At 36.8% G+C, this 11,720-nt stretch overlaps 2 protein-coding genes across 7 annotated transcripts; one reads left to right on the plus strand and one right to left on the minus strand.

Annotated features, from left to right (window-relative positions):
- Positions 1–526: 526 nt before the first annotated feature.
- Positions 527–2,870, plus strand: LOC111297339 (transcription factor DIVARICATA-like). The gene is made up of 2 exons (XM_022892055.2): positions 527–1,557; positions 1,942–2,870. Exons 1-2 carry the CDS (start codon positions 1,127–1,129, stop codon positions 2,450–2,452), a joined length of 942 nt encoding a protein of 313 aa, XP_022747790.2. The 5' UTR covers positions 527–1,126; the 3' UTR covers positions 2,453–2,870.
- Positions 2,871–6,896: 4,026 nt separating this feature from the next.
- Positions 6,897–11,457, minus strand: LOC111296426 (sulfoquinovosyl transferase SQD2-like). 6 transcript variants are annotated; one of them, XM_022890724.2, is made up of 11 exons: positions 11,124–11,457; positions 10,733–10,799; positions 10,258–10,328; positions 9,432–9,549; positions 9,240–9,313; positions 9,017–9,072; positions 8,848–8,931; positions 8,510–8,597; positions 8,356–8,433; positions 7,954–8,010; positions 6,897–7,668 (listed from the first exon to the last, which is right to left on the minus strand). In XM_022890724.2, the coding sequence occupies exons 1-11, from the start codon at positions 11,240–11,242 to the stop codon at positions 7,176–7,178; spliced, it is 1,305 nt and encodes a 434-aa protein (XP_022746459.1). In that variant the 5' UTR covers positions 11,243–11,457; the 3' UTR covers positions 6,897–7,175. The 6 variants fall into 6 exon arrangements, with proteins under 6 accessions (XP_022746459.1, XP_022746457.1, XP_089597642.1 ...); XM_022890722.2 differs by having other exon boundaries at positions 9,240–9,325; XM_089741516.1 differs by lacking the exon at positions 10,733–10,799.
- Positions 11,458–11,720: the final 263 nt, after the last annotated feature.

The raw sequence follows: 11,720 nt of genomic DNA on the forward strand, positions 1-11,720 counted from the left end.
AAAAATAAAAAATTTGTCTTAACTATTGAACTAACCCTCAATAATCATATCTTTATGTTTGTAGGCCTGTAAAATTCAAATGTTTGCATAGAAAAATGGATGAGCAAATCAAAGTTTAGAAACAAAAACTATATTAAAAACCACCATCAAATTTCGATGACAAGAGACAAACATCTCACGTGCTACAGCTAAATGTCAACACTCAGCACCATTGCCAAGGTTGGTCTCTTATTCAGATAAAATGACTAGAAAAACCCAACACCTACTTTGATTCACCAACCAACCCAATTGCTTTGCAGATTGTCCCTTTCAGTTTCTCTCTTCTTATTGGCTATCACTTTCCACATAAGATAAGAAAAACAACTATACTTTGGCCGCAGCAGCGCCCACAATCTCCATTTTCACCAATCACAACTCAGCAGCTTTGACCTCTCTCTCTCTCTCTCTCTCTGTCTCTCTCTCCCTCTCTCCCTCTCTCCCTCCTCATTCTCTGTTTTATAGATATAAGCAGTACAAAGTAAACTCCAAGGAGTTGGCATATTTCTATTCATTTCTTTCACGCATTCTCTGTTTGGTCTCTTTGCTTTTGCTTTACCCTGGAACGGAAATGTAAAAGCTAAAGATTTCCCACTTTTAACACTCCAATTCTTTAGAAGCTCTCTGTTTTATTTTGTTTTTGTTCTCCGTTCATGGATTTAAAGTGTTTTTCCAGCTTTAATTTGTTAATCTATGATTTGGCTTTTTGAATTTTGATCTGTATATAGATTTCCTTGTTTAAATTTGTTGTTGTATGTGATTTTGGATCTGCTATGGATGTCTAGGGCTATGGATCTGTTTTTTTTTTTAATTATTTTTCCTACTATTTCTGGAATTTTACTTGGGTTTTAGAAAGTTACACTTTTTGAGATTCTTCAATCTAATCTTATGTGAATAAGGGTACTCAGATTCGATTTAAATGGTCTCATGATTTGATACTTCTTTGTTCATTTAAAACAGCCACTTCTCTGCATTTTTCTATCTTGGTTTTTCTCTCTCTTTGAACATTTCATTCAAAGAGGGAGAAAAGAAAAGTCTTTTGTGTACGGAATCATCTTTGGCAGTTACACAACTCGAAAAAAAAAAAGTTATGATGAATAGGGGACTTGAAATTCTTTCTCCATCCTCTTATTTACAGACTTCCAATTGGTTGTTTCAAGAGAGCAAAGGTACAAAATGGACTCCTGAAGAGAACAAGTGTTTCGAAAATGCTCTGGCTTTATATGATAAAGACACCCCTGACCGATGGTTTAAGGTGGCAGCTATGATTCCTGGAAAAACAGTTGCAGATGTGATCAAACAGTACAGAGAATTGGAAGAGGATGTGAGTGATATAGAGGCAGGGCTGATACCAATTCCTGGGTATAGCAGTGATTCTTTTACATTGGAGTGGTTTAATGATAGTCAGGGCTGTGATGGATTTAGACACTATTACACTCCAGGTGGAAAAAGAGGGACAGGGACTCGACCTTCTGATCATGAAAGGAAGAAAGGGGTGCCATGGACTGAAGAAGAACACAGGTAACTTACTCTCCTTTGTTGATTATTTATATTTTTGATAATTTTGGATTTCATTTAATTATGATTGAATAAATCAATCTTTAGGATATCGAGTTATCATTGGTTTAACATGTAAAATTTCTGGAGTTAAAACTGTAATCGGAGATTCGGAGTATGCTTTTCTGTTTAAGATCGATAATCTGGGTATTCAAGATAAACAATATGAAGAAAATGGAAAGAATGGGCTTTCCTGATTGATCCTTACATTTGTTGTGAATGTTGACAATGTGGTTGGTGGACACTATAACATGTTTTGTTTATGGATGTCTCTTTTCTTGCCTGTACAAATTCTGTACTTTCAATGGTTTTAGCAGCTCATGAAGTTTATTTGATGATTAATGACAGGCAATTTCTAATGGGTCTTAAAAAGTATGGTAAAGGGGATTGGAGAAATATTTCACGCAATTTCGTGACGACTAGAACACCAACTCAGGTGGCAAGTCATGCTCAAAAATACTTCATCAGGCAGCTGACCGGAGGGAAGGATAAGAGGAGGTCCAGTATCCATGATATCACAACAGTTAACATCCCTGATACGCCCTCGTCTTCACCAGATCACGGCAAGCCTTTGTCTCCAAATAATTCTCCTGCAGTCATACATTCACAGGAGCCACCAAAAGTAGCCGGGCTAACAACTAAAGAGCTATTTGATTTTGAATTGAAGCAACAAAATGAAGGAGCAGCTATGGTTTTCAACCAGGCGAGTAGTGGTAATGCCTTCCTGTCCCCTTTCTGTGGGATTTCTTCATATGGAACCAAGCTGGAGGAACAAAATTTGCTGAGAGGAACTCTTCCCAGATCTCAATTTGGATCTTACAACACTCTTTTCCAGATGCAGTCAATTCAACGTCAGTAAATTCATTGGTAAAGTGGGAAGAGTTCTCTGAAGGTATTATTATTAATTAATGAGATGAAGATCGAGCCTACCAGTGATGTCAGCTAGCTTTGTCCGTGCCGCATGTGTATATGTTGAAGATGCAAATTAGTCCATAGTTATCACTCTTAAGAGAGATTAGTTAGGTGGTTTGTGATTTATCGTTCAAATTCTGGACCATTGAACCAAAAAGGAAGCTTATTACATGAAGCTTGGGGCTTTAAACTTTTTATTATGTGTCTGCATTATCAGTCTGTTGTCAAAAGTTATTCTTAGATTGATTGTGTGCGTTCTATAGATACTGCCATGTGGGTCAGAGTCCTCTGCAAAATGACAGACTGTACTGTAAAGGCTTAAAACTTGATAATGGACTCCAATAATTCAGATTTCCTTGCTTCAACTGTGATGTTCCGCACCTTAAATTCATTCACATCATGGCAAGGGAAGAATCAAGAGAACTTTGGTCTTTTAGCCAAAACCCTTTATCTGCTTGCTTATGAATTGCAGTGTAGCATTTCTGAAGGCTGTAATATCCAAATTCAGACCTTAGCAAAGATGAAAAACTAACTTCCCATGTTTTGTTATTATTATTATTATTATTATATTTTTTTGGGTCGGGGGAGGGCTGGAGCTGGAGGTACTAAGGGAATATCCAAAAACCTTCTTTGCTTCACAGGCGAAATTATTTTGTGGTTTACATGGATGCAAATAACCAAAGTAGAAGCTGTTGTCAACTGTTGCTTAGTGCGAGTCATTTTCGCATGCTTTTTAAGGACCCTGCTTGATGCTGATGTCTTTTTTGCAAATTCGGGTTTAATGGCAAGTTCCTTCTTGCCCCCCCCCCCCAAAAAAAAAGGTAAAGTAAATGGTTGTTTAATTAGTTGACTGTTCATGATAATAGATTCTTGACTGAAGCCTAGACTAAGAGCCACTTATTTAAGCATCTCATTCTTCACTGCACCTTTCTTTTTCGTCTTTGTTCCCTTGACGAGGATGGGACTGGTTTTTTTTTTCTTTGCTCTCAGGTTCCATACTCGAGTACCATAGGATTGTAATCAAATAGATGTATTAGTCATGAGTAGTAATCAAATTAAATCATCCACGTTTTCTTCTGCAATTTGTGCCTTACTCTGATCAGGATCATTCCATCTGACTGACGATTTGGCAGACTCGTGATTCTTTAAACCCCTTTTTATGGTCATTGAAGGAATCTTAGTTTAATGATTCGCCAGTATGCCTAGGCCTTGCTGATGAAAGAATGTGTTTGAAAGTCTTTATCTGTTGTCTACCTAAATTCTGTGCTTTCTTTATGACCCCTGGAAATGGGGCATCTTTCTTCTTCTTCTAATATGGTGGGATTGGAATTTTAATTGATCAGGAAGAGCATGTGTGACCACCTTCATACTTGTTTCTCTCCATTTTCCTTTTATTCAGGATGGACCTCATAGATTCCAGGAAAAAAAGGCTTTGCATTTTCCTAAAAGCACTTAAAATTTGTAAGAATCTTCTCCCTGGTTAGTGCAGTGAGGAATCCTGATGTGACCTGTAACCAATATTATAAGGTTACTATTGCGAGAAAATTATCACTAGGAGACTGGAATTCTAAGAAAAAAAGATCCGAAGCCCCTTTCAATTTTGCTTTTTCTTGGTGAAAATGACAAACAAAGAACTTGTGCTAATGCTCAAAGTGGGCTATTCAAGTGTGGTAGAAAAATGAACAGCAAAGCAGGAGTTCCATGGATCTGAAATCTGCTTTCCAGCAAATATAATTGTTTAGTTACTATTCAGGTAAAAAAAAATTGATCAAATTAAAGCAATCTCATAAAGGGGAAAGGGAAATTTAAGCTTTCTTTTATACGATTACTAATAATTATCCTAAGCCGCTGTTCCATGATCTGGCTCCATTCTTTTGTTGTTTCTTTGCTGCTTGTTTCTGTCACTAAATTGTTGTTGTTGTTGCTCAAGCAAACCTTCATGAAAAGCCCTGTGCCCACCATATTGCTTGCACAATGCACATATAATTTTCAGGTCCCACCCACTAGACAAACTAAACATGGAGCAATATATAAAGTACAATAAACCTTTTTCTCTGGTTAATGACAAAACTGTCCACTTTCTTTTTCAAAAGGATCACTTTTCTGCAAGTTGCATAGGAAAAGCACTTTGGCCTCTTTATTCTAATTTTCAATCAAACCCCCCCAGCCCCTTTAAGCCCATAGGTCGTTTTGAAACCTCACAGATCCCAGTCTCACACCCTCATTTCTTTTCTTCTCAGTTCCTTTTACCCCTCAAAATTGAAAATTCTGATTCTTCTCTCCTGAATGCTTTTAATTGACCCCCGCCAAGTATTATTGGAATCCAGAAGTAGGTTTGTGAGAACAAAATGACAAAACCCTGCTAAGAATCTCCCCCCTCCCTTTGGTGCATCATTGTAGGACCAAAGGTACCATAGAATAATCCCTTTGTGGCTGCCTTTGTTACAAATGATAGACGAGAAATAAAAGAAGACAGAAAGTGGGACTTTTTTTTTTTTTTTTTGTGAACAAGTAATAAACTAATAAAAAAATTATTACTGGCCAATAACAAAAAAATTGCTTGTTGCACGTTTTTGTGTCCAAAAAGGTGATACAGGTTCTACCGAGGCACGCTTATATGCAGGAATTACATATTAGATGCTAGGAACACTGGCATGTTGCATCAGCTATTACAATTTGCATTCATTTAATTTTGCTGAATTATATTTCCAATTATAAGTGGTTATTGAGAAAATTTCAATTTCATAACAGTGCCAATGAGCTGTGATCTGCTTGATTTTATTTGATGATGTGAGTGTGCAATTTCTGTTCCATGTCATGTCTTTCTTTTATTTACAAATTGGAAAAACTTCTGTTATACTTAGTGGCCCTGTCTGCTACCTTTTGAAGCTCAAATCTCATTGATTTCACCATCTTGTCCTTTGCCAATCAGCATCTGTCTTTCCCAATACATATACGCGTGGCTTCACAGTATGGTTAGTTTTTCTTTTATTTATTTTTATTTTTTATGTAGCTCATGAAATCAGTAGATGCCAGAAACAAACATTAAGCATTGGCTGAAACACAACAACATCAATGACAGCAACATTGAGGGTTCCTTCTTCGACAATGGTTTGCGAATTCAAAACAAAATTAACATGTATTATCTCACAACTGAACTATTAAATTCAACAGAGAGTAAGAAAAGAAGTTGCATCTTACATACAATAGCAATGGACTAATTATTGCAACCATGCCTGTCAGTGTCACCTTCAAATGTCTGTTCTAAACCTCATTATTGCAACCATGATATACTCCAAGCTTGCCCTAAAAACCCTTTCACGCATAGGACAAGCAGTTGAATTTTCAGCTCAGGACATCAATGGACTCATAATTCACTGTCAGGTTTGAGTGGTGAAAGTTGTGAAGACAACATTTATTTGTCACTTCTTGTTTTTTTCAACCATCAATCAGAGAAAATTAGTGGAAGTAGACTTTTTTTTTGGCTGAAAAGCTAGTGGGAGTAGACTGATGAAGTGCATATCATGGCCTTCTCCAAGTTGTTGTCCTGTTACAAAAGACTTGTAGCTTTGTTGTAGACATATAATATGAACTGGTTTGATATAATTCCACAAGGACCTGAAATCATGATGTGACTTGTTTCAATGCAAATATTGCTTGAATGTGAAAAAAATAAACGTCCTGTTTGTTTGTATGCAAATCTAAAAAGATATAAATTTGAGATGGGCATGATCGAATTTTATATGCAGTGGAATCTTGGTTGCTAATTGGTTCTGAACTCGGGAAAAAACTTCAGAAAACGAGAAAGCTTGTCAGAAGGATATATGATTCTCTTGTCTCGAAGCCTAGACAGATTCACGCTCGGGTGTTTTTCAGGCATGCTTAATCTAAAGTGTTAGACTAGAACTCAAGATGGCAAGAAGTAGAAGCCAACTCTGGTTAGGTTGTGCGTCAACTTCGGGAAGGAAAAGGGTCCTCTTATTCTGAGCGTGGGCTGGGCTGCCTGTTGGGTAGACAAATTACTTCAAGTTTCTTAAAGTATAAAGAGTTTTTGTGGGTTACTTGAAGGACCAATTGTCTATACAAACTAAGGCCCAAACTTGAAATGTTAGTGGCTAATTAATCCAAGTGTTTATAGGGTACTGAAATGATGAAACCCAGCCTAAGCAGCTTCAAATGTCCTATTTGTTTGACTGTCCATAAGTACCGATTAACCCCAAGTCTCAAGGCCCAACCAACACAACAGTTTCACTTTCAAGGTTGGATCCAGTTACCACTTTGTTGGGCCAAAGGGTCCAGTTTACCATTTATACCTATTTCTTAAGTTTCGACTATGAAGCTTTTATGGGATCTGAAATTTGATACACATGATCATATCACAATTTAGCAGATGGGTAGAAGATATTTTGGAAACTATGAAATAGAAAGAATTGTCTTATAAAAATTACAATCAATCTTGGCTGATGGCAGTTTATAGTAGCTGAGTAATGCTACAAGTAGCATTCAATCATTTCAAGTCCATAATTTACAACAAATAAACATATTGCAAAACAATCATACGTACACCATAGCAGGGCCTCTTTGAAGCCACAAACAAGTTTGACAATCCTTATCAACATGCTATTTCCTTTAATTCCACCTGGCAAACCAATGTAATATATCCAAATCACCTAATTGTTAACTTCTGGCGATGGGAAAAGGCGTGTTGCCAGCCATTGCAGAGGTCTCAGTAGCTGCGATCTATTCTTCCGCCAAAACCAAATGGCAGCATTGTAGTCTTCATTGCGTATCTTCTTAGTGGCTGCTTTCCAATCATACTGCTGCATTTCTTCACGTGCAGCTTTGCCAATGGTTTCTCTCAGTTCCTTATTTTGTAACAGGGGCTCCAGTTTGCTCAAGCAGTCGCCAACATCTCCAGGAGCAAAGAGAAAGCCAGTTTTGCCCTCCTGGTCTGCAGGAATTATATCTGGGATTCCCCCAGCACGAGCACCCACCACAGGGATTCCTGAAGACATGGCCTCCAAAACAACTTGTCCAAGTGTCTCAGATTCCGAAGGCATCACAAACACATCCCCACTTGCATATGCCTGAGAGAGCTCTTCACCTTGTAACATCCCAGTAAAAACTGCTGGCATGCCCGAAAACATTTTCTCTAGCTCTTCCCTGCAAAGAAGAAACCATATATTCTTTAAGAGAGGAGCATAAAATTTTGCCTAATCTTAGATCTCCTGACACAACTTGTCATTTGCTACACAAGACTATTGAAGAGGAAACAATTCAGGTTAGCATAAATGAAATCACAGAAACTGGGGAGATCAGAGTAAAACATTCGCCCATCCATTTAGAGCATTCTCAGTGAGAGTGAGAGTATGATATCTGAGCCATCTAATACAAAATATAGATATTCTTCTAGAGCAGTGTAAAGTTCATGAGCATCAAGTGGATTACCTATATGGTCCATCCCCAATAAAAGCAATTCTTGCTTCCGGGAGTCTGTCCATAACGCTGTAAAATCATGTATTCCCAATGTCAAAATTTTACAAAATTCATTAATTTAAGAGAGTAAGGCTCGGTTTGGTAAAAGGAAAGAAAGAGGTCAGGAAAGAAAAATAAAAATAATCTAATGGTTGGGCTACAATACATTACAACATATGCTGTAGCTTAAACATTTTCCTTCCTTTCCTCACTGTTTTCTTCTTACCAAACAGAGCCTAAATAATTGCATTGAAAATTTGACATAAACCCATTAGTTTTTCCTCTTCAGCTATGACATGGTATCATGTTTTAACAAATCGTAAAGGAAGATATTAGCATTTAGCAACACTTTTTCATGCAATTGATAAATGGTACCTTTTGAGGAAATCCAAACTCTTCTCAACTCCAAGACGCCCAACATGAATTACCAATGGTCTATCTGGTTCACCATTGCTGTATAAAACAAAAACATACAGTGCTAAGAGAAACATAAATATATTGTAATTGATGACAGAGATAAGTGCAGCACCTTAATCTTAACCGCATTTCATGAAAGCGATATCGAGGGTGGAAGCTTTCAGAATCCACACCCTTATTCCAAAGGCGAATCTTGTTAGCTGAAAGCATTGATAAATGAAAAGCATTTTAATTTAGGGTTAAGCTATCTAGATCTCATCAACAGGCCAGCATTTGTAGAAGGGAAAGAAAGAGAACAAATAAAGCAGAAGATGCATTTATCACACTGGGGGTAAGAAATGGAGAGAGGAAATAGATTAATGCATAAACACATGGCTTAGCTTTGTCTTATAACAACCAAGTTCAATTGTATGAGGCTATTTTGATAATGTAAAGTATGTGCATGTTTACCTGCAGTTACCCTAGCTGCTTGAAGATCCCTCCCAATTGCAGCGGATGGAACCAGTGTAAGATCCGCTGCTCTATGAAGAAATTCTGATAAGAAAGAGCAAAAAAGTTGTTAATTGCTCTGTCATGAATATTGGCTTAAAAGGAGGGAAAAAAAAAGGGTCTTGCGTACTTAGAATTAACCACATGGGTTCCACTAGCCAACTAAATGTGTATCTTGGGATATACCTGTAGAATGAAACAAAAGTTAGATTAGAGGTCCATAGAACAGTTCATATAGTTTTGAACCTGGAATGATAATCCTTCCAAACAGCTGTAAATGATTTTCCAGGTTTCATTGTTGAAGGAGTAACATGAAGGATTTATCAGGTGAATCAATGAAGAATCAAACTCACACTGGAACATGGGTGTGGTAAGACATCACTATGGGTACACATAGTAGTTTTGCAATAGTGAGAGCACCAAAAACCTGCAATGAAGTCTGCAACAATCAGGAATGTATCTACTACCACTCCTCATTAACTTGTCAATCACAAAGAGAAATCATAATGATCCGAGAACTTAAATAGCAGTAATTAAAAGCATACCATGATTCCAGGTGAAGAGGCATGTATTATATCAGGCTTAAACCGTGCAACTTCTAAAACTATTCTTGGACTGAGAGCCAAGGAAAGGGGCAATTTCTGATACCAAGGAAAAAGGAAGCTGCAATGAGGAGGAAGGAAAAATATAAAAACCAGTATAGGAAAGAAATATCAAAGAATTAGCTAATGAAATAGTAAAAACATAAAGTTATGCCAAACAGTTCAACGAGCCAGTTGATAACTTCAAAACAAAGTAAAATAGGACCAAAACAAGAATGAAATTAAGGAAAAGTAAACTAAGATTACTTGACGGTGATAGAGAATTTATACTTGATATACTGTAAGAATGTTGAGTGTAACATATATCTTAACAAAAGAAAAGTGCTTAACACCTTTCATGAACCTAGCTATCTCCATCCTTGGGATTAAGAAATAGACTCTAAATCAATTGTAAGCAAATGAACACGTAACTGAGATCTAACTAATACTCATCTCTACCATTTCTTTTACTTTATGGTATTGATAACTTTCTGGTGTTTATAAGCCTAAGATGCTTTGTGAATGCTAGCTTTTGTTGGTTGTAAAAATGAGTCACCTCTGGCTTGTCAACATCTTAGAATGTAATAAAAGAATTAAGCAGCTAGTACTTTGTTGTTTCTGAATAAACTTCTTTTTCCAGTTCTAGATAATTTTGCCTTGGAAAGCATGTTGAACAATAAGTTAACATCAAGAAAAATTGAAAATTAGAAAAGCACATGTAAGAACAAAAATGGAAATGATGTGGAAGCATGGTAAAAACTATAACTTGAATTTAGTTGATTACACCAACCTTCTTGATCCAATCAACTTTGCTCCATAGAACTCCTGCGGGACTCCTTCATGTGTTGTTATAACCATTACCTATAAGGACCAATACCCTTACTGTTAGTTCATCATTTCAAAACGTTTCTACAAAATGATAGTGTACTTGTTCACTGTTGGTCAAAACTGCCAGCTTGTCTGGCTAGGAACTGTTAACTGAGAATGAACTTAAGCTAAATCAGTATTTGTACAACCCGCGTAGTAGTTTGACCATTATTCCTCCAACATTACTACTGTCAATTAAAAATCACTTGAATCAATCAAAAGCTAGTGAAATCAACTCTTAATAATTTTAGCAATCTGACCCCACCCAAAAGCTAAAGCTTCTTAAATTGCAATTGGAGTATAGGACTTAGATTAAGCTTCCATGGCATATCTGTTTATAATGAACAGATAAAAATTAGTAAATAGTAAGCATAATTGCAGTTATATAATGAGCATACCTCATCACCCATTTCTCTTAAATATCTTATAAAATTCTGGAACCTGTTTTTATACCCCGATACATATCTGCAAAATGGAAAGAAGTGCATTCAGTGAGTGCTAAGTTTTTACTTTTTAACGTAGTAGGTAACATACAGACCAAGATCATGTTTCACATAATTTGACAGATGGCATGTCACAAAGGCAATTGCCAAAAACATAACAACCATGAAATTGACCTCTCAGTTACTAACAACATCAATTAACGACCAAAGAATAATAACAATAAAAGCTGTTACTGAAGAAACTTCAAATTTAACAGCACCAAGAACATGAAAATTAAACATAAGAAGAAAAGGTTATCATTAAACATAGTTATACCAAGCAAATAAGCAACGGGGAGAGACTCACGAGAAAGGAGAAGGCTCAACAAAAAGAGCAATACGACGAGGCCTGGAATTGTTCTCAGAATGAATCAAAGGAGGACTTTCCTCTTCCCCATATTCTCCTCTCACCTCTGTAACATTCATTTCTGCTAACTCTAACAACAGCTATCCTTCTATTTCTCTCACTCTTCAATCTTACAGACTCAGAAAAATGACTCCTTCTGCAGATCACGCTAATGGGTATTGCTGAAAAAGAAGAAAAAGGCAGAACTTTAACAGAATTAAGAGGGTAAAATGTAAAAGAAGAACAGCTTGAACGGTAGGCAAAGAATGAAAGAGGAGAGAGAGAATAAGGGGACACGATGGCCTACGCCCTGCAGTATAAATTATAGCGGGAAGGTGTTTGAGTTGGCATTCTGAACAACTGAGGTAAGAATTGTATTTTGATTGGTCAATAAAGAATAAAATATTTGGTAAAGGAATCTAAAGAGCCTATGGAATTCGCAGAGAAGGAATATTCTCTTTAAACAGAAGACACAAATGAGAGAGTCCAAAGGAAGCTCCGCTGAGTATATGCCTTAATGTCAAAATGGATAGCGTCTGATCTGGCTCTTTCTTTCCT

Source organism: Durio zibethinus, chromosome 12 (genome assembly GCF_047325235.1).
Source record: "Durio zibethinus cultivar Kanyao isolate XHJ-2024 chromosome 12, ASM4732523v1, whole genome shotgun sequence".
NCBI lineage: Eukaryota > Viridiplantae > Streptophyta > Magnoliopsida > Malvales > Malvaceae > Durio > Durio zibethinus.

Excerpts from the sequence above, each read along its gene's own strand:
- LOC111297339 (XM_022892055.2), top strand. The coding sequence starts at position 1,127 with ATGATGAATAGGGGACTTGAAATTCTTTCTCCATCCTCTTATTTACAG. Across the intron at positions 1,558-1,941 it reads TGGACTGAAGAAGAACACAG|GCAATTTCTAATGGGTCTTA; the intron begins GTAACTTACTCT and ends GATTAATGACAG.
- LOC111296426 (XM_022890722.2), bottom strand. The coding sequence starts at position 11,242 with ATGAATGTTACAGAGGTGAGAGGAGAATATGGGGAAGAGGAAAGTCCT. Across the intron at positions 9,550-10,257 it reads AAGTTGATTGGATCAAGAAG|CTTCCTTTTTCCTTGGTATC; the intron begins GTTGGTGTAATC and ends TCCTCATTGCAG. Across the intron at positions 8,598-8,847 it reads AGCAGCTAGGGTAACTGCAG|CTAACAAGATTCGCCTTTGG; the intron begins GTAAACATGCAC and ends CAATGCTTTCAG.